Source organism: Salvelinus namaycush, chromosome 5 (assembly GCF_016432855.1).
Source record: "Salvelinus namaycush isolate Seneca chromosome 5, SaNama_1.0, whole genome shotgun sequence".
NCBI lineage: Eukaryota > Metazoa > Chordata > Actinopteri > Salmoniformes > Salmonidae > Salvelinus > Salvelinus namaycush.
In genome coordinates, this window is record NC_052311.1 from 14215652 (window position 1) to 14237170 (window position 21519).

The 21519-nt window shown below is 43.0% G+C and overlaps 1 protein-coding gene across 1 annotated transcript in view; it reads right to left on the reverse strand.

The window, feature by feature from the left end:
* The window catches only part of LOC120046947 (ecto-NOX disulfide-thiol exchanger 2-like), a 225249-nt gene that overhangs the window by 14125 nt on the left and 189605 nt on the right, over nt 1–21519 (reverse strand). Inside the window, exon 13 of the mRNA XM_038992497.1 lies at nt 20833–20941. Coding sequence (XP_038848425.1) covers nt 20833–20941 — 109 coding nt within the window. The remainder of the gene's footprint in view (nt 1–20832; nt 20942–21519) is intronic.

Genomic DNA, 21519 nt, shown 5'->3' on the forward strand with positions numbered 1-21519 from the left:
TATCGCTAACGTGCCTTGATGAATGAATGCGGTAGTGTGGTAGGCTATTGTAGTAAGCTAATATAATGCTATATTGTGTTTTCGCTGTAAAACACTTAAAAAATCGGAAATATTGGCTGGATTCACAAGATGTTTGTCTTTAATTTGCTGTACACCATCGCTTTTTCAGAAATGTTTTATGATGAGTATTTAGGTATTTGACGTTGGTGTCTGTAATTACTCTGGCTGCTTCAGTGCTATTTCTGACGGTAGCTGTGATGGTAGCTGCAATGTAAAACTGATTTATACCTCAAATATGCACATTTTTCGAACAAAACATAGATTTATTGTATAACATGTTATAAGACTGTCATCTGATGAAGTTGTTTCTTGATTAGTTTGGTTGGTTCTTGGTTAGTTAGGTTGGCTTTGTGCATGCTACCTGTGCTGTGAAAAATGTCTGTCCTTTTTTGTATTTGGTGGTGAGCTAACATAAATATATGTGGTGTTTTCGCTGTAAAACATTTTAAAAATCAGACATGTTGACTGGATTCACAAGATGTGTATCTTTCATTTGCTGTATTGGACTTGTTAATGTGTGAAAGTTAAATATTTCTCAAAAATATTTTTGGAATTTCGCGCTCTGCCTTTTCAGTGGAATGTGGGAGGAGTTCCGCTAGCGGAACCCCGGTGCCAGACAGGTTAACAAAGAAACAGGTTATATATACAACTTTAGTTGTGATACGAACACTGGACTATATGTTTAGATATTTATACATTTTAAGGCTAAATGATGCGACTGAAGAGGATTTGATAAAAGTCGTATGACAGGCACGAGCTCTGATTTGTTTCTTATGCAGGCTGCACACACTTCATCAGTATCTCATTCACAATTTGACAAGCACTTGATAATATTCTCACCAGGCCTTGAATTTCTCGGTGGCATCCCCCATGTGTGTCCATAATGCCCCCTAAAAAAATCCATTCCTTTTGCTGCCAAATTGGTCATTGTGCCCTTGGTGTCACGACTTCCGCCGAAGTCGGTCCCTCTCCTTGGTCGGGCGGTGTTCGGCGGTCGACGTCACCGACCTTCTAGCCATCACTGATCCATTTTTCATTTTCCATTGGTTTTGTCTTGTCTTCCTTCAAACCTGGTTCCAATCCCATCAATTACATGTTGTGTATTTAACCCTCTGTTTCCCCTCATGTCCTTGTCGGAGATTGTTTTGATTGTATGTGATGTGCTATTTAGTGTTGGTGTGCGACGGGTTTTGTACCCACTTTGTTATTTTGTACATTTTGGTTGTTTTGTAGTTTTGTCAATATTTATTAACTTCTTATGGCTGGGGGCAGTATTGAGTAGCTTGGATGAATAAGGTGCCCAGAGTAAGCTGCCTGCTACTCAGTCCCAGAAGCTAAGATATGCATATTATTAGTAGATTTGGATAGAAAACACTCTGAAGTTTCTAAAACTGTTTGAATGATGTCTGTGAGTAAAACAGAACTCACATGGCAGGCAAAAACCTGAGAAAAAATCCAACCAAGAAGTGGGAAATCTGAGGTTTGTAGGTTTGCCTATCCAATATACAGTGTCTATGGGGTCATATTGCACTTCCTAAGGCTTCCACTAGATGTCAACAGTCTTTATAACCTTGTTTGATGCTTCTACTGTGAAGGATAAGGGAATAAGAGCTGATTGAGTCAGTCTGGCAGAGTGACACGAGCTCACTCAGGCGCGCCCCCGTGAGAGTTAGCTGCGTTCCATCGCATTTCTACAGACAAAGGAATTCTCCGGTTGAAACAATATTGAAGATTTATGTTAAAAACATCCTAAAGATTGATTCTATACATCGTTTGACATGTTTCTACGAACTGTAATGGAATTTTTGACTTTTCGTCTGGCCTGCGCGTCATGAATTTGGATTTTGGAACTAAACGTGCAAACAAAAAGGAGGTATTTGGACATCAAATATGGACTTTATCGAACAAAACAAACATTTATTGTGGAACTGGGATTCCTGGGAGTGCATTCCGATGAAGATCAAAGGTAAGTGAATATTTATAATGCTATTTCTGACTTCTGTTGACTCCACAACATGGCGGGTACCTGTATGGCTTGTTTTTTGTGTCTGAGCGCCGTACTCAGATTATTGCATGGTGTGCTTTTTCCGTAAAGTTTTTTTGAAATCTTACACAACGGTTGCATTAAGGAGAAGTTGATCTAAAGTTCCATGTAAAACACTTGTATCTTTAATCAATGTTTATTATGAGTATTTCTGTAAATTGATGTGGCTCTCTGCAAAATCACCGGATGTTTTGGATGCAAAACATTACTGAACATAACGCGGCAATGTAAACTAAGATTTTTGGATATAAATAGGAACTTTATCGAACAAAACATACATGTATTGTGTAACATGAAGTCCTATGAGTGTCATCTGATGAAGATCATCAAAGGTTAGTGATTCATTTTATCTCTATTTCTGCTTTTTGTGACTCCTCTCTTTGGCTGGAAAAATCGCTGTGTTTTTCTGTGACTAGGTACTGACCTAACATAATCCGATGGTGCCCTTTCGTCGTAAAGCCTTTTTGAAATCGGACACGGTGGTGGGATTAACAACAAGTGTATCTTTAAAATGGTGTAAAATACTTGTATGTTTGAGGAAATTCTGTTTGAATTTGGCGCTAGTGAGGGAGATATGAGTCTCCAGCTTCAGAGATTTTTGCAGTTCCTTCCAGTCATTTGCAGCAGAGAACTGTAAGGAAAGACGACCAAAGGAGGAATTGGCTTTGGGGGTGACAAGTGAGATACCTGCTGGAGCGCGTGCTACGAGTGGGTGCTGCTATGGTGACCAGTGAGCTGAGATAAGGCGGGGCTTTACCTAGCAGAGACTTGTAGATAACCTGTAGCCAGTGGGTTTGGCGACGAGTATGAAGCGAGGGCCAACCAACGAGAGCGTACAGGTCGCAATGGTGGGTAGTGTATGGGGCTTTGGTGACAAAACGGATGGCACTGTGATAGACTGCATCCAGTTCGTTGAGTAGAGTGTTGGAGGCTATTTTATAGATGACATCACCGAAGTCGAGGATCGGTAGGATGTTTTACGAGGGTATGTTTGGCAGCATGAGTGAAGGATGCTTTGTTGCGATATAGGAAGCCAAATCTAGATTTAATTTTGGATTGGAGATGCTTAATGTGAGTCTGGAAGGAGAGTTTACAGTCCAACCAGACACCTAGGTATTTGTAGTTGTCCACGTATTCTAAGTCAGAGCTGTCCAGAGTAGTAATGCTGGACGGGCGAGCAGGTGCGGGCAGTGATCGGTTGAATAGCATGCATTTAGTTTGACTTGCATTTAAGAGCAGTTGGAGGCCACGGAAGGAGAGTTGTATGGCATTGAAGCTCGTCTGGAGGTTAGTTAAAACCTCTTGGCAATAGGGGGTGCTATTTGCACTTTGTAATAATTTAGTTCCCAAATTAAACTGCCTCGTACTCAATTCTTGCTCGTACAATATGCATATTATTATTACTATTGGATAGAAAACACTCTCTAGTTTCTAAAACCGTTTGAATTATTTCTCTGAGTGAAACAGAACTCATTCTGCAGCACATTTCCTGTCAGGGAGTGAGATTTCTGAAATCGAGGTCCCTGTTCTAGGGTCAGTTTATAAGTCCCCATGTAAGCTATGGGGCTACATGCACTGCATACGCCTTCCTCTAGATGTCAGTAAGCGGTGAGAATTTGAATGGAGTGGATTGCACCATCTGGGGCCCTATATAAGACCGTGGAACGGAAGTACCGTTCTTTTCAACGGGGCGCCTGGCGCAAGAGGGACATCACAATGGCGTCCTGCAAAGCTTTCGTTTTAGCAGTTCTATATCTCCGGTCATGTTTTTATTCGTTATAGTTGTTAAAGACATCATAAGGTAGTTAATTTAAACCGACTTATAGCAGTTTATATCAGTTTATTGCGATTTTCTGGGATTTCTTTGTGACGCGCTATCAGGAGTTGGACACCTTTCCGGCACATAGCTAACGTTAGCGGCTATTTCGACAGGAGAAGAGGACATCTTTCAACCAAAAGACGATTGTTCTGGAGAAAGGACACCTTGCCCAAGATTCTGATGGAAGCTCAGCAAATAGTAAGCAGTCTTTATGCTGTTAATTCGTATTTATGTTGACAAATGTCAAATAATAATTCCGCCATGAATTTCGGTGCGGTCTCGCTTTAGCGCACGCTGTATTGCGCAGTAACGTTCATTTTAAAAATCTAACACAGCGGTTGCATTAAGAACTAATGTATCTTTCATTTGCTGTCCAACATGTATTTTTTTAGTCAAGTTTATGATTACTTATCGATTAGAATAGGTGCCTCTCCAAGATGGCGCCGGACAGATTGCTTGAAGTTTTGGCCACTAATCACATTGTATAACCACGATTTGTGCCGCTAAATATGCACATTTTCGAACAAACCCTATATGCATTGTGTAATATGATGTTACAGGACTGTCATCTGAAGAAGTTTATGAAGGTTAGTCAAAAATTATATATCTTTTGCCTGTTTGTTACGATCGCTAACCTTTGCTGCTGGTAAATGGTGTTGTGTTTCTGGCTATTGTGGTAAGCTAATATAATGCTATATTGTGTTTTCGCTGTAAAACACTTAAAAAATCTGGATTCACAAGATCTGTGTCTTTCATTTGCTGTACGCTGTGTATTTTTAAGAAATGTTTTATGATGAGTAATTAGGTAATACACGTTGCTCTCTGTAGTTATTCTAGTCGCTTTGGTGAGAGTTGTGATGGTGGCTGCAATGGTAAACTATGATTTATACCTGAAATATGCACATTTTTCATATTTGCCTTGGTTTCTCAAATGATTGGCTCGCCTGGTTTACCAACTACTTCTCTGGTAGAGTTCAGTGTGTCAAATCGGTGTGCCTGTTGTCCGGACCTCTGGCAGTCTCTATGGGGGTTCCACAGAGTTCAATCCTCGGGCCGACTCTCCTCTCTGTATACGTCAATGATGTTGCTCTTGCTGCTGGTGATTCTCTGATACACCTCTACGCAGACGACACCATTCTGTATACTTCTGGCCCCTCTTTGGACACTGTGTTAACCTCTAATTCCTCCCAAACCCGGATCCGGGAGCACCCCCATCAGTAAAAAAGCTGACTAGCATAGCCTAGCATAGCGTCACAAGTAAATACTAGCATCTAAATATCATTAAATCACAAGTCCAAGACACCAGATGAAAGGTACACATCTTGTGAACCAAGCCAACATGTCCGATTTTTAAAATGTTTTACAGGGAAGACACAATATGTAAATCTATTAGCTAACCACGTTAGCAAAAGACACCACTATTCTTACTCCATCAGTTTATTACTCCATCAGTAGCTATCACAAATTCGACCAAATAAAGATATAAATAGCCACTAACCAAGAAACAACTTCATCAGATGACAGTCTGATAACATATTTATTGTATAGCATATGTTTTGTTAGAAAAATTTGCATATTTCAGGTATAAATCATAGTTTACATTTCAGCTACAATCAGAAATTGCACCGAAAGCAGCCATAATATTTACAGACACCAACGTCAAATACCTAATTACTCATCATAAAACATTTCTGAAAAATACATAGTGTACAGCAATTGAAAGACAGGCATCTTGTGATTCCAGACAATATTTCCGATTTATTAAATGTTTTACAGCGAAAACAAAATGTAGCGCTATATTAGCGTAGCCACAATAGCCAGAAACACTTGGGCGCCCACGACCAGTTCACATGCACGACAGATATTAGAAATAGCATCATAAAATGTTTCTTACTTTTGGTGATCTTCCGTCAGAATGTTGGACAAGATGTCCTTTGTCCAGAACAGTCGTTGTTTTGATCTGGAACGGCAAATATCCCTCTTCATTTAGCATGGGCACTTGCCAAGTGGCACGGATCACTCCAACGTCAACAAAGTCAGAGAACGGAACACGGCAAAACTCCCGAAAAAATTTCAATAATCTGATTAAACTATATTGAAAAAACATACGTTACGATGATATGGTCACATGTATCAAATAAAATCTAAGACGGAGATGTTAGTCGTTCATAACGACAGCTTAACAGAAGGCATATCCATGTCCTCTTTCGCGCGCTCCAGAAACAGGAAGTGGACGGTCACGTCAAAGAAAGAGCTTTTATTCCACCTTAGACCAAGATAAACACAACATTTTTCTCTCTCACAACCTCTTGACCAACCAGGGGAAGGTGTATGAAGTGTACGTAGCCTCTTACGTCTTATGCCCATGTATAGGCAAGAAGTTGAACAGAGCATAGATTTCTGACATTCCACTTCCTGGTCAGGAAAAGTGCTGCAGAATGACTTCTGTTTCACTCAGAGAAATTATTCAAACGGTTTTAGAAACTAGAGAGTGTTTTCTATCCAATAGTAATAATAATATGCATATTGTACGAGCAAGAATTGAGTACGAGGCCGTTTGAAATGGGCATCTTTTATCTGGCTACTCAATACTTTCCCTTGCAGCCATAACAGGTTAACTTGGCTTTCGAAGACCTTAGAAAGACAGGGTAGGATAGATATAGGTCTATAGCAGTTTGGGTCTAGAGTGTAACCCTCTTTGAAGAGGGGGATGACTGTGGCAGCTTTCCAATCTTTGGGAATCTCAGACGATACGAAAGAGAGGTTGAACAGGCTAGTAATAGGGGTTCCAACAATTTCGGCAGATAATCTTAGAAAGAGAGGGTCCAGATTGTCTAGCCCGGCTGATTTGTAGGGGTCCAGATTTTGCAGCTCTTTCAGAACTTCAGCTATCTGGATTTGGGTAAAGGAGAAATGGTGGAGGCTTTGGCGGGTTGCTGTGGAGGGTGCCGGGCAGTTGACCGGGGTAGGGGTAGCCAGGTGGAAAGCATGGCCAGCCGTAGAGAAATGCTTATTGAAATTCTCAATTATAGTGGATTTATCGGTGGTGACAGTGTTTCCTAGCCTCAGAGCAGTGGGCAGCTGGGAGGAGGTGCTCTTATTCTCCATGGACTTTACAGTGTCCCAGAACTTTTTTGAGTTAGTACTACAGGATGCACATTTCTGTTTGAAAAAGCTAGCCTTAGCTTTCCTAACTGCCTGTGTATCTTTGGCTCCTAACATCCCTGAAAAGTTGCATATCACGGGGGCTATTCGATGCTAATGCAGAACGCCACAGGATGTTTTTGTGCTGGTCAAGGGCAGACATGTCTGGAGTAAACCAAGGACTATATCTATTCCTAGTTCTAAATTTTTTGAATGGGGCATGCTTATTTAAGATGGCGAGGAAGGCACTTTTAAAGAATAGCCAGGCATCATCTACTGATGGGATGAGGTCAATGTCATTCCAAGATACCCCGGCCAGGTCGATTAGAAAGGCCTGCTCGCAGAAGTGTTTTAGGGAGCGTTTGACAGGGATGAGGGGTGGTTGTTTGGTCGCAGACCCATTACGGATGCAGGTAATGAGGCAGTGATCGCTGAGATCTTGATTGAAAACAGCAGAGGTGTATTTGGAGGGCGAGTTAGTTAGGATGACATCTATGAGGGTTCCCGTGTTTACAGATTTGGAGTTGTGCCTGGTAGGTTCATTGATAATTTGTGTGATGCCTAAGGCATGTTCACACAGATGAGCAGGGACCCTGGGCATCTTTCTTTGAGTGTTTTTCAGAGTCAGTAGAAAGGCCTCTTTAGTGTCCTAAGTTTTCATAACTGTGACCTTAATTGCTTACCGTATGTCACAGTTGCATGTTCATTAATTGTTTATGGTTCATTGAACAAGCATGGGAAACAGTGTTTAAACCCTTTGCAATGAAGATCTGTGAAGTTATTTGTATTTTTATGAGTTATCTTTGAAAGACAGGGTCCTGAAAAAGGGACATTTATTTTTAGAGTTTATATCATTCACAAGTGATAGGCTAATATTGTCACCCATCAGACTATTCTTAATTTAATGTTGTCTTTCATATACTTAATAATATATGTGTGAAATTAGTTTTGATTTAGAATGAACCATTATCATGCAACTGTCTCGGAACAGGGGCATGGGAAAAAAATACATAACATCTATGCACTTAAATAGTGAATGGAGTCCGCCAAGTAGGCTATACTCCTGTTGAAAGAGAAGCAAAAGTTTCATTAATAAAACAAAGAAAACTCTACACTGATGCAAGCCTCCGAGGTTAGATAACTGTTCGTGTTTGTGTCAGCAGCTTAACCACGCGCCAAATATGTTAATACAGTAAGAAAATACCACAACAGAGAAAATTGTCACTTGGCACAGTGTCACAGGACACCTTCAGCTAAACAATCAGCTATGAAGTGCGCAGCAAAGAGCGTCTCTTTTTTTATGGCCAATTCATTTTCTTTGATTTCACGTAAATAGCATCCGAGAATAGACGACATTTCGCTACAGTTAACCTACAGCTAACCTATTGCTAACCCGCAGCTAACCTTCAGCCAGTGGCGACCCGTCAATTTTTAGCCACACATTTTTTGCAAAAAAAGTTATCAAATACAATTTTGGGCTTGCCTGTTTTGCATGTTATTTTGGCATTAATACGTGTCACATATCAGTTTGCAAACAATGTAAAAATCATAGTCATCAAATGAAATCAAATCATAGTCAGTCACATGCGCCGAATACATTTCACCTTACAGTGAAATGCTTACTCAAAATATGAATAAGAAACAAAAGTAACAAGTAATTAAAGAGCAGAAGTACAATTACAAATGCAGACAATATACAGGGGGGTACCTGTACAGAGTCAATGTGCGGGTGCACCAGTTAGTCGAGGTAATTGAGGTAATATGTACATGTAGGTAGAGTTACTAAAGTGACTATGCATAGATGATAACAACAGAGAGTAGCAGCGATGTAAAAGTGTGGGGAGCAATGCAAATAGTCTGGGTAGCCATTTTATTAGATGTTCAGGAGTCTTATGGCTTGGGGGTAAAAGCTGTTTAGAAGCCTCTTGGACCTAGACTTAGCATTCCGGTACCGCTTGCCGTGCGGTAGCAGAGAGAACAGTCTATGACTGGGTGGTTGTAGTCTTTGACAATTTTTAGGGCCTTCCTCTGACATCACCTGGTATAGAGGTCCTGGATGGCAGGAAGCTGGGCCCCATGATGTACTGGGCCGTACGCATTACCCTCTGTAGTGCCTTGCGTTTGGAGGCCGAGCAGTTGCCATACCAGGCAGTGATGCAACCAGTCAGGATGCTTTCAATGGTGCAGCTGTAGTACATTTGGAGGATCTGAGGACCCATGCCAAATCTTTTCAGTCTCCTGAGGGGGAATAGGTTTTATTTATTTATTGGTGTACTTGGACCATGTTAGTTTGTTGGTGATGTGGACACCAAGGAACTTGAAGCTCTCAACAAGCTCCACTGCAGCCCCGTCGATGTTAATGCTGGCGTGCTCAGTCCTCTTTTTCCTGTAGTCCGCAATCATCTCCTTTGTCTTGATCACATTGAGGGAAATTGGAGTGGGTCTAGGGTTTCTGGGATAATGGTGTTGATGTGAGCCATGACCGGCCTTTCAAAGCACTTCATGGCTACAGACGTGAGTGCTATGGGTCAGTAGTCATTTAGGCAGGTTACCTTAGTGTTCCTGGGGACAGGGACTATGGTGGTCTGCTTAAAACATGGTTGGTATTACAGACTTGGACAGGGAGAGGTTGAAAATGTCAGTGAAGACACTTGCCAGTTGGTCAGCGCATGCTCGCAGTACACGTCCTGGTAATCTGTCTGGCCCTTTGGCCTTGTGAATGTTGACCTGTTAAAAGGTCTTACTCTCATCGGCTGTGGAGAGCGGGATCTTCCGGAACAGCTGCTGCTCTCATGCGTGTTTCAGTGTTGCTTGCCTCGAAGCGAGCATAGAAGTAGTTTAGCTCGTCTGGTAGGATTGTGTCACTGGGCAGCTTTTGGCAGTGCTTCCCTTTGTAGTCTGTATTGGTTTGCAAGCCCTGCCACATCTGACAAGCGTCAGAACCGGTGTAGGACGATTCAATCTTAGTCCTGTATTGACGCATTGCCTGTTTGATGGTTCGTCGGGGGGCATAGCAGGATTTCTTATAAGCCTCCGGGTTAGAGTCCTGCTCCTTGAAAGCAGAAGCTCTAGACCTTTAGCTCAGTGGGGATGTTGCCTGTAATCCATGGCTTCTGGTTGGGGTATGTACGTACGGTCACTGTGGGGACGATGTCATTGATGCACTTATTGATGAAGCCAATGACCCATGTGGTGTACTCCTTAATGCCATCGGAGAAATCCCGGAATATATTCCAGTCTGTGCTAGCAAAACAGTCCTGTAGCTTTGCATCTGCTTCATCTGACCACTTTTTTATTGATCGAGTCACAGATGCTTCCTGCTTTAAAACTTCTTATGGCTGCAATCCCGTTAACGGGATGATATGACAACAGCCAGTGAAAGTGCAGGGCGCCAAATTCAAAAAACAGAAATCCCATAATTAAAATTCCTCAGACATACATGTGTCTTATACCATTTTAAAGGTAATCTTGTTGTTAATCCCACCAAAGTGTCCGATTTCAAATATGCTTTTCAGCGAAAGCACCACAAACGATTATGTTAGGTCACACCAAACCACAATAAGCACAGCCATTTTTCCAGCCAAAGATAGGAGTCACAAAAAGCACAAATAGAGATAAAATGAATCACTAACCTTTGATGATCTTCATCAGATGACACTCATAGGACTTCATGTTACACAATACATGTATGTTTTGTTTGATAAAGTTCATATTTATATAAGAAAATCTGAGTTTACATTGGCGCGTTACATTCACTAGTTCCAAAAACATCCAGTGATTTTGCATAGCCACATCGTTTCAACAGAAATACTCATCATAAATGTAGATGATAATACAAGTTATACACATGGAATTATAGATATACCTCTCCTTAATGCAACCGCTGTGTCAGATTTCAAAAAAACTTTACGGAAAAAGCAAACCATGCAATAATCTGAGACGGCGCTCAGAACAATAGTCAAATTAGCCGCCATGTTGGAGTCAACAGAAACCAGAAATTACATGATAAATGTTTCCTTACCTTTGATGAACTTCATCAGAATGCACTCCCAGGAATCCCAGGTCCACAATAAATGCTTGATTTGTTCGATAATGTCCGTTATTTATGTCCAATTAGCTAGTTTTGTTAGCGCGTTTGGTAAACAATTCCAAAGTCACGAAGCTCGTTCCCTAAAAGCTGACGAAATGTCCAAAAGTTCAGCAACAGTCAGAAACATGTCAAACGATGTGTTGAATCAATCTTTAGAATGTTGTTAACATAAATCTTGAATAACGTTCCCTCCGGAGAATTACATTGACTTCAGATGAGCGATGGAACAGAGCTCCCTCTTATGTGAACGCGCATGGTGAAAGCATGGTCAGGTCATGGCAGACTTGACTAATTCCTCTCTCATTCGGTCCCCCTTCACAGTAGAGGCATCAAACAAAGTTCTACAGACTGTTGACATCTAGTGGAAGCCGTAGGATGTGAAAACTCATTCATATCTCGCTGTGATTTCAATGGGATCTTGGTTGAAAATCGACCAGCCTAATCATTTCCACTTCCTGCTTGGATGTTTTTTTTTTTTTGCCTGCCATATGAGTTCTGTTATACTCACAGACATAATTCAAACAGTTTTAGAAACTTCAGAGTGTTTTCTATCCAATACTAATAATAATATGCAAATATTAGCAACTATGACTGAGGAGCAGGCCGTTTACTCTGGGCACCTCTGTGCACCTTTCATCCAAGCTACTCAATACTGCCCCTGCAGCCACAAGAAGTTAATTTTAGCTTGTAAGCAGGATTCAGGAGGATAGAATTATAGTCAGATTTACCAAATGGAGAGCGAGGGAGAGCTTTGTATGCGTCTCTGTGTGTGGAGTAAAGGTTATCCAGAGTTGCACATTTTGCACGTTGCACATACAACATGCTTATAGAAATTTAAGTTTCCCTACATTAAAGTCCCCGGCCACTAGGAGCGCCGCCTCTGGGTGAGCGTTTTCCTGTTTGCCAGCATCAGTCTGTGGTGGTTTGTAGACAGCTACAAAAAATACAGATGAAAACTCTCTCGATAGATAGTGTGGTCTACAGCTTATCATGAGATACTCTACCTTAGGCAAGCAAAACCTTGAGACTTCCTTAAATATGGTGCACCAGCTGTTATTTCCAAAAATACATTGTCCGCCGCCCCTTGTCATATGTAATAAATACCATTTAAAATAACACAAGCATATTGCTATTACGTTGTTATAACTAACTTCTTTCAAAACAGGGTTTTTCACAAACTCATAAGCACATATTTCATGACACAATATGTTCTGCATTTCATGAGATACTGAGACACACACACACCCAAGGACAGAGGGCTGACACAAACCTTTCATAACACTGATAAAACAGGAAAGGCCTTGACCAACAGGGCGCTTGTGTCTGCATTTCACGAGATACTGAGACACACACACACCCAGGGACAGATGGCTGACGCAAACCTTTCATAAACACTGATAAAACAGGAACATCTACGCACACACAAAATCTCCTCTTTAGGCTGAACATTTTACAGAGACACACAGATATGACAAAACAGGAACATCTACGCACACACCTAATCTCCTGTTTTAGCTGAACATTTTTGAAGACAAAGAACTCTACTTAGAGCCAATGGGACAGTGACACTAGCCTGAAGGGGACCTCGCCCAACTCATCAGGACCAACCAGAAGACCAGATCTACCAGACTCAACCTACTTCATTTATCATATATAATGTCTGCACACAATGTTTCGGGGCTCTTCCGACGGTTCCCTATGAGCCAGACAGAACGAGTCCGTGCACGCTATTTCAGATATCTTTACCTCTGAATAAAACTGCCTTTATTATACCATATCCACCCTGTCCAGAGTCTCTACTTAGTCTCAGTTCTCCAGTAAACTTGTGATATCAACACATACCAGACGCCGCTGTTTTATCCTGCCGATACAGCATATAAACAGTATGTTGATAATGTCGTCGCTCAGCCACGACTCCGTGAAGCCCATAAGATATTACAGTTTTGAATGTCCCGTTGGTAGTTTAACCTGTTTGGGCTGCAGGGGGAGTATTGAGTAGCCAGATAAAAGGTGCCCATTTCAAACGGACTCGTACTCAATTCTTGCTCGTACAATATGCATATTATTATTACTATTGGATAGAAAACACTCTCTAGTTTCTAAAACCGTTTGAATTATATCTGTGAGTCAAACAGAACTCATTTGGCACAAACTTCCTGACCAGGAAGTGGAAAGTCTGAAATCGAGGCTCTGTTCTTCTTCCTGCCTATAAATGGGCATGATACGTAAGAGTATACGTGCACTTCATAGACCTTCCCCTGGATGTCAAGAGGCTGTGAGAGAAGAAATTTAGTGTTTATCTTGGTCTGAAGTGGAATACAAGCTCTTTGTATGACGTGTCCCTCATTTCCGGTACTCTGGGGAGCGCGAGGTGGACAGTGGGATTGCCTTCTGTTTAGCTGCCGTTATAGGCGACTACTATCTCCGGCTTTGATTTTATTTGATACATGTGACCATATCATCGTAACGTATGTTTTTTCAATATAGTTTAATCAGATTATTTAAATTTTTTCGGGAGTTTTGCCGTGTTCCGTTCTCTGACTTTGTTTACGATGGAGAGATTCGCGCCACTTGGCTAGTGCGCTTGCTAAATCAAGAGGGAAAGTGGACGTTCTAAATCCAAACAACGACTGTTCTGGACAAAGGACACCATGTCCAACATTCTGATGAAAGATCAGCAAAAGTAAGAAACATTTTATGATGCTATTTCATTTATCTGTCGTACATGTGAACTAGTCGTGGGCGCCCACCTTTTGGGTACTCTAGCTATACCGAAGCTGGATGTCGTAATGAAGTTATTTTTTAGAATTCTAACACTGCGATTTCATTAAGAACTAATGGATCTATCATTTCCTATACAACATGTATGCTTTAGTTATGTTTATGAATAGCTATTTGGTCAGAATATGTGTCAGAAAAAGTGTCCGAAAAAAATCCGGGCGTTGTGGGAAAAAGTAGCTAAATTAGCAGAATGTATAACCATTGATTTCAGCTCTAAATATGCACATTTTCGAACAAAACATAAGTGTATGTATAACCTGATGTTATAGGACTGTCATCTGATGAAGAAAATCAAGGTTAGTCAAAAATTATATATCTTTTGCTTGTTTGTTACGATCGCTAACTTTTGCTACTGGGAAATTGCTTGTGTTTTTGGCTATTGTGTTAAGCTAATATAACACTATATTTTGTTTTCGCTGTAAAACACTTGATAAATCGGAAATATTGTCTGGAATCACAAGATGCCTGTCTTTCAATTGCTGTACACTATGTATTTTTCAGAAATGTTTTATGATGAGTATTTAGGTATTTGGCGTTGGTGTCTGTAATTTTTCTGTCTGCTTTCGGTGCAATTTCTGACTGTAGCTGCAATGTAAACTATGATTTATACCTGAAATATGCAAATTTTTCTAACAAAACATATGCTATACAATAAATATGTTATCAGACTGTCATCTGATGAATTTGTTTCTTGGTTAGTGGCTATTTATATCTTTATTTGGTCGAATTTGTGATAGCTACTGATGGAGTAAATAACTGGTGGAGTAATGAAAAATTGTGTCTTTTGCTAACGTGGTTAGCTAATAGATTTACATATTGTGTCTTCCCTGTAAAACATTTTAAAAATCGGACATGTTGGCTTGATTCACAAGATGTGTACCTTTCATCTGGTGTCTTGGACTTGTTAATGTGTGAAAGTTAAATATTTTAAAAAAATATCTTTTGAATTTCGCGCCCTGCACTTTGAGCTGGCTGTTGTCATAAGTGTACCGACGTCGGGCTTGCACGCCAAACAGGTTAACGTCGTTTGTTGTTTTGTAGTTTATTCAAGTGTTCTTCGTGTTTCGTCTTCATTTTAATAAATCATTATGTCTACATACCTCGCTGCGTGTTGGTCCGATCCATGCTCCTCCTCGTCTGAGGAGGAGAACGAATATGACAGCCGTTACAGAATCACCCACCTACAAAGGATCAAGCAGCGGGGAAAAGGGCAGCGACAGCAGCAGCAGAAATCCCAGGACTCCTGGACATGGGAGGAGATTTTGAACGGAGAAGGACCCTGGGCACAGGCTGGGGAGTATCGCCGCCCCAAAGCTGAGCTGGAGGAAGCGAAAGCTGAGCGGCGGCGATATGAGGAGGCAACACGGCAGCGCGACAAGTACGAGAGGCAACCCCAGAATTTTAGGGCTAGAGAGGAGTGTGGCTAAGCCAGGTAGCAGACCTGAGCGCACTCCTCGTGCTTATTATAAGCAACGCGTTACTGGTCAGGCACCGTGTTATGCGGTTAAGCGCACGGTGTCGCCAGTGCGTGCCCATAGCCCGGTGCGCTATAGGGCAGCCCCCCGAAAGTGTCATGTGAGTGTGGGCATCCAGCCGGGGCGTATTGTGCCTGCTCAGCGCCTCTGGTCTCCGGTACGCAGTTTCGGTCCAGGGTATCCTGCGCCGGCTCTGCGTGCTGTGTCTCCGGGGCGCTGGGAGGGTGCAGTGCGTCCTATGCCTACGCTCCGCTCGTACCGGGCAAATGTGGGAGTGGAGCCTAAGGGAGAGGTGCGCGTAGTAGGCACTAGATCTCCAGTGCTCATCCACAGCCCGGTTGAACCTGTGCCTGCACTCTGGAAGGTACGGGCTGGAGTAGTATTCCAGCCTGGGGGAGTGGTGCCAAGGCTGTGCACCAGAGCTCCAGTGCTCCCCCACAGCCCGGTCCTTCAGGTGCCTCTTCTTAACATCAAGCCTCCTGTAGGTCTCTCCAGCCTGGTGGGTCCTGTGGCAGCCCCACGCACCAGGCTGTCTCTCCGTCTTCTCCCTACAGGTGTGCCCGTCTGCCCAGAGCCGCCTGCACTGCCAGTCTGCCCAGAACTGCCTGCCTGCCCAGCGCTGTCTGAGCTGCCTGCCTGCCCAGCGCTGTCAGAGCTGCCCGTCTGTCCCGAGCCGTCAGAGCTGCCCGTCTGTCCCGAGCCGTCAGAGCTGCCCGTCTGTCCCGAGCCGTCAGAGCTGCCCGTCTGTCCCGAGCCGTCAGAGCTGCCCGTCTGTCCCGAGCCGTCAGAGCTGCCCGTCTGTCCCGAGCTGCCCGTCTGTCCCGAGCCGTCAGAGCTGCCCGTCTGTCCCGAGCCGTCAGAGCTGCCCGTCTGTCCCGAGCCGTTAGAGCCGTCCGCCAGACAGGAGCAGCCAGAGCCGTCCGCCAGACAGGAGCAGCCAGAGCCGTCAGCCAGCCAGGAGCAGCCAGTGCCGTCAGCCAGCCAGGAGCAGCCAGTGCCGTCAGCCAGCCAGGAGCAGCCAGTGCCGTCAGCCAGCCAGGAGCAGCCAGTGCCGTCAGCCAGCCAGGAGCAGCCAGTGTCGTCAGCCAGCCAGGATCCGCCAGAGCCGTCAGCCAGCCAGGATCCGCCAGAGCCGTCAGCCAGCCAGGATCCGCCAGAGCCGTCAGCCAGCCAGGATCCGCCAGAGCCGTCAGCCAGCCAGGATCCGCCAGAGCCGCCAGCCAGCCAGGATCCGCCAGAGCCAGCCAGCCAGGATCCGCCAGTCAGTTCGGTGTTGCCCCTCATTCCGGTGCTGCCCCTCATTCCGGTGCTGCCCCTCAGTCCGGTGCTGCCCCTCAGTCCGGTGCTGCCCCTCAGTCCGGTGCTGCCCCTCAGTCCGGTGCTGCCCCTTAGTCCGGTGGGGTTCATTTGGAGGGTGGCCATTTGGAGGAGGCTACGGAGGCGGGGATTGACTATTGTGGGGTGGGGACCACGTCCGGAGCCGGAGCCGCCACCGTGGACAGATGCCCACCCAGACCCTCCCCTTGAGGTTCAGTTTTGCGGCCGGAGTCCGCATCTTGGGAGGGGGGGTACTGTCACGTTCCTGACCTTATTTTCCTTTGTTTAACTTTGTTTAGTTGGTCAGGACGTGAGCTGGGTGGGTAGTCTATGTTATGTGTTTCTATGTTGGGTTCAATGTGTTGCCTGATATGGTTCTCAATTAGGGGCAGGTGTTTGACGTTTCCTCTGATTGAGAACCATATTAAGGTAGGTTGTTCACACTGTTTGTTTGTGGGTGATTGTTGCTGTGTCTGTGTTTGTTACACCACACGGTACTGTCTCGTCTCGTTCGTTCGTTCTTTCCTGTTCGTGCGTTCATTGTTTTTTATGTCCACAAGTTCAGGTCTGTTTAACGTCGTTTGTTGTTTTGTAGTTTATTCAAGTGTTCTTCGTGTTTCGTCTTCATTTTAATAAATCATTATGTCTACATACCTCGCTGCGTGTTGGTCCGATCCATGCTCCTCCTCGTCTGAGGAGGAGAACGAATATGACAGCCGTTACACGCACGTCATAATAACTGGACCAAAGCGCAGCGTGATCTGGGTTCCACATCTTTTTATTACTAGGTGAAACTCACAGCAAAACAAAACAATAAATCGTAAAACAAAACGTGAAGCTACGATAGTGCTCGCAGGCAACTATACAAAGTCAAGATCCCACAAAGCACAAAGGGGAAATGGCTGCCTAAATATGATCCCCAATCAGAGACAACGATAAACAGCTGCCTCTGATTGGGAACCATACCAGGCCAACATAGAAATATAAATCACCTAGATGACCCACCCTAGTCACACCCCGACCTAACCAACATAGAGAATAAAAAGCTCTCTATGGTCAGGGCGTGACACCCTAACAGTTTGTGGGCACCGTTTGTCAACGTTATAGTGCAATTAATGTATTGTTTAGTGTTGTGGCTTTTCTGGCATGCATCCCACTTTTTTCCCCCCTACAAAATGTACATGCTAAAATCGACACTGCCTACAGCTAACCTATAGCTAACCTATAGCTAACCTACAGCTAACATATAGCTGACTCTACCTGCTCTAGAGGGGGATAAAGCAGTTAAAGATGCAGACCTTTCTTTCTTCATGAGTTCACTTAGGAGCCAATGTCCCGTTTTCCCTGTGGTGCTACCTTCAATTAATCTTCAAACAAAACGTCATGTAGAGCGATTCTGGCAGAGAGAACACCCAGAATCCTCACCAGCAGTCTCTACCTCACTGAGCAGCCAGAGTGGGCCGGCATGGAGGGAGGGAGCGAAGCACCCCATTAGCTACTTAACTACCTCTGAGACAATCATTCTGGCATGACATTCTCCTATTCCTAAGAAATACCAATACACTGGGAAGGAGGAGGTAGCCAGGGTTGGAGGCAGGTAGCCAGGTTTGGGTAGGTTCTAAATGTAATCTGTTACAGTTACTATTTACCTGTCCAAAATATTTATCAGTAACATAACTTTTGTATTACCCAAACTCAGTAACGTAATCTGATTATATTCAGTTACTTCTAGATTACTTTCCCCTTAAGAGGCATTAGAAGAAGACAAAAATGTATCTTACCAATTGAACCACATCTACTGCAAGATAAATCAATGTTAAAGTTTACATAGCTGGCCATATATGGATGTTCAATTTTACTTCATGGATTGGTTATTTAGGCTTCTTCTAACCCATCGCTTTCTACTACATATAATAGTACGATTAAATTATATCTTTACAATGAAAACCAAAGTCTATCAGAATTCCATTCATTCCAATAAATGTTATACCCCTTGATCTTCAAGAATAGGACTTGGAGATATGGAAGTATAGATTAGACAAATTGTTTTACCTGAGCATAACCTCAAAACAAAGGACTTATAAGCCAGCCCTACTCTGTGGTTTATGATTTTGTTGTCATGGAGAACTGATTGGGCTCACTGATTCGAGTTGAAAAATAAATGCTTCGCTAATGGAATGGCATGCTTTGAGCACTACTGAAAAGTGCTATTTACATGTGAAAAATGAATGCCATATGCTTGCATTTGCTATGGGCCTATTGTTTACCTTTTTGTTGGTGACACTTTGATATCTTGATAATATGCAGCTGTTTAAAGGGAAAATCCACAGATGAAACCATAACAAAACAGTCGCCCCGTCTCTGTTTTGGTAAAAAACTGAGGGATGGAATCCGCACTGTGCAGTTGTTGCAAGAGCTCATTTTTTACTGGCTGTACACTGGTTTCAAAAACAATGATTGATAGGCAGCTTAAACATCTTGAATTCAAAAATTATTGGGTTCAAATAGACATTTAGATTTGTGAACAGCAATTCACAACAGCCACAATCCGTAAGGCGCTAATAGCTAAATGAGAGAGCAGCAGTGTGATTCATCTCAATGCGCTATGTAGATATCAATAATAAGTGATATCCGTACCGCTGTAGACTACACCACTGCTGTTATCCTTACCTCTAAGCGTATATTCAAGTTGGATAATCTTTGGATGCCGACAGCAGTCACACCATTGGAAGACATAGCTTGGACTGTAGACTACAAAAGCCTATTCCTGCTCTTTTCCCTCGATCCATCAAACACATTTGGTGTGTCATCATATTGGTCTCTGACTTCTGGTCAGACTCGCTCAGGTGGAACAAACTTAAACTTGCGCATTTTTCAATGCTGATTTGAATGTCATTGAGAAGACAGGGAAGTGTCAAAGATTTTTTTTCTCGTAAACCTCCTTTCTGAATTTAAAAGTAATCCGCGAAGTAATCATCTGTTTTTTCAAAAGTATCTGTAATCTGATTACAATATTTTTGCTGGTAACGTATCGGATTACAGTTACCGTTTTTTTGTAATCCCTTACATGTAACAGATTACATGTAATCTGTTACTCCCCAACCCTGAAGGTAGCCTAGCGGTTAAAAGTGTTGGGCCAGTATCCGAAAAGTGGCTGGTTTTAATCATCGAGCTGACTGGGTGAAACATTTGTCGAAGTGCGATTGAGCAAGGCACTTAACCCTAATTGCTCCAGTAAGTTGCTCTGGATAAGAGCTTCTGCTTAATGATTTAAATGTCAAATGAAGATATCCAGTCCTGGCAACATATTAGGTAGTACAGCAAACTACCTTGTATACATGTGTGCAGAGACACACACATTGCTGTTTGGTCTCATGGCTAAAAGGCTACCCCTTAACTCCTCTTCCTCGTATCTCTGTAGCTTTCTGCTTTCATGAAGCCAAAGAAATCCAGAACCACTTGCCCCCCAGCAAATACTGTAAAACCCAACAAGAAACACTGATAAACAGAGCGAGAGAGGGAGAAGGAGTGAGCACAATCTTTGTATCTCCTCGTTGGTAGGCACTAGGCAGCCAGAAGGCTGTGGTGATTAGAAACAGTAGAGGTGCTGAAGGCCTCAGTCAACCAGCAAATTAAAACGTGTGAACCCGCCCAGACAATAATTAGATGGGAGGAGGAGGAGAACATGGGCACCAAGCAGGGATCTCCTTTTTAGGTAGCTTCACTTTCTCTAGTAATGTTCTACAGAGTATAGACCCAGATACTAATTAGCAAGGCCACTCTCTCAGAGTGGACAGGGCTGGGGGACTTTTCTCCTCTATACTAATGTTAGGTTTTTATAACGTTATAGTGATGTTATAGCAATGTTATAGTGATTTTATAGAAATGTTATAGTGAAGTTGTAGTAATGGTATAGTGATGTTATAGTAACGTTATACTAATGTTATAAGCCTAGTAACGTTATAGTTATGTTAGGTGAATGTACCCACTAGCTGGGCCTCTCTCTCAGAGTGGACTGGACTGGGGGGATCTACTCCTCTATAGTTAGGTTAGCACAACATTTTATAATGTTGAAGGTTATTGTAATTTTAGGTGAACTTACCAACTAGCAAGGCCTCTCTCTCAGAGTAAACAGGACTGGAGGGAATCTTCTCTGGGGGCAGACTCTCCTTCTCCTGACTGCAGGAAACCACTTCTAATGCTGTCGCCTCCTACAGGACAAGAGGAGAAAACACTGTTAGACTGTTTGACACACACACACACACACACACACACACACACACACACACACACACACACACACACACACACACACACACACACACACACACACACACACACACACACACACACACACACACAGCCCTAGAAACATCATACAGGCAGTGGGAGAAGAGAGGAGGAGAGACAAATAAGGCAAAGAGGAAAGAGAAAATACAGAGGGAGCCAAATGGAGGGAGGAAAGAGAGAGAGAGAAAGCTGGCAGTGTTAGCGATGCTAATGATTAAGCTGTTGTTTACTGTGGGCTTCTGACAGGTTGGAGGAGGGAGGGTCGGGTATGTGTAAAAAAAATATTATAATAATTTAGGGGGTATCAGCTTTAATATTGCAGATAGATTGTGGCTTCCATCAATGTAAATATCTGCATCATTTCCAACCCCCAATTTTTGTTGTTGTTGTAAATATATATATTATTTTAAATATGTTTTTATATTTTCCCCTAACGCTACCACCCCTCTTCTAATTGAAGAAAACGAAAGGACAACAATACCAGGTATGTGTGTTTGTG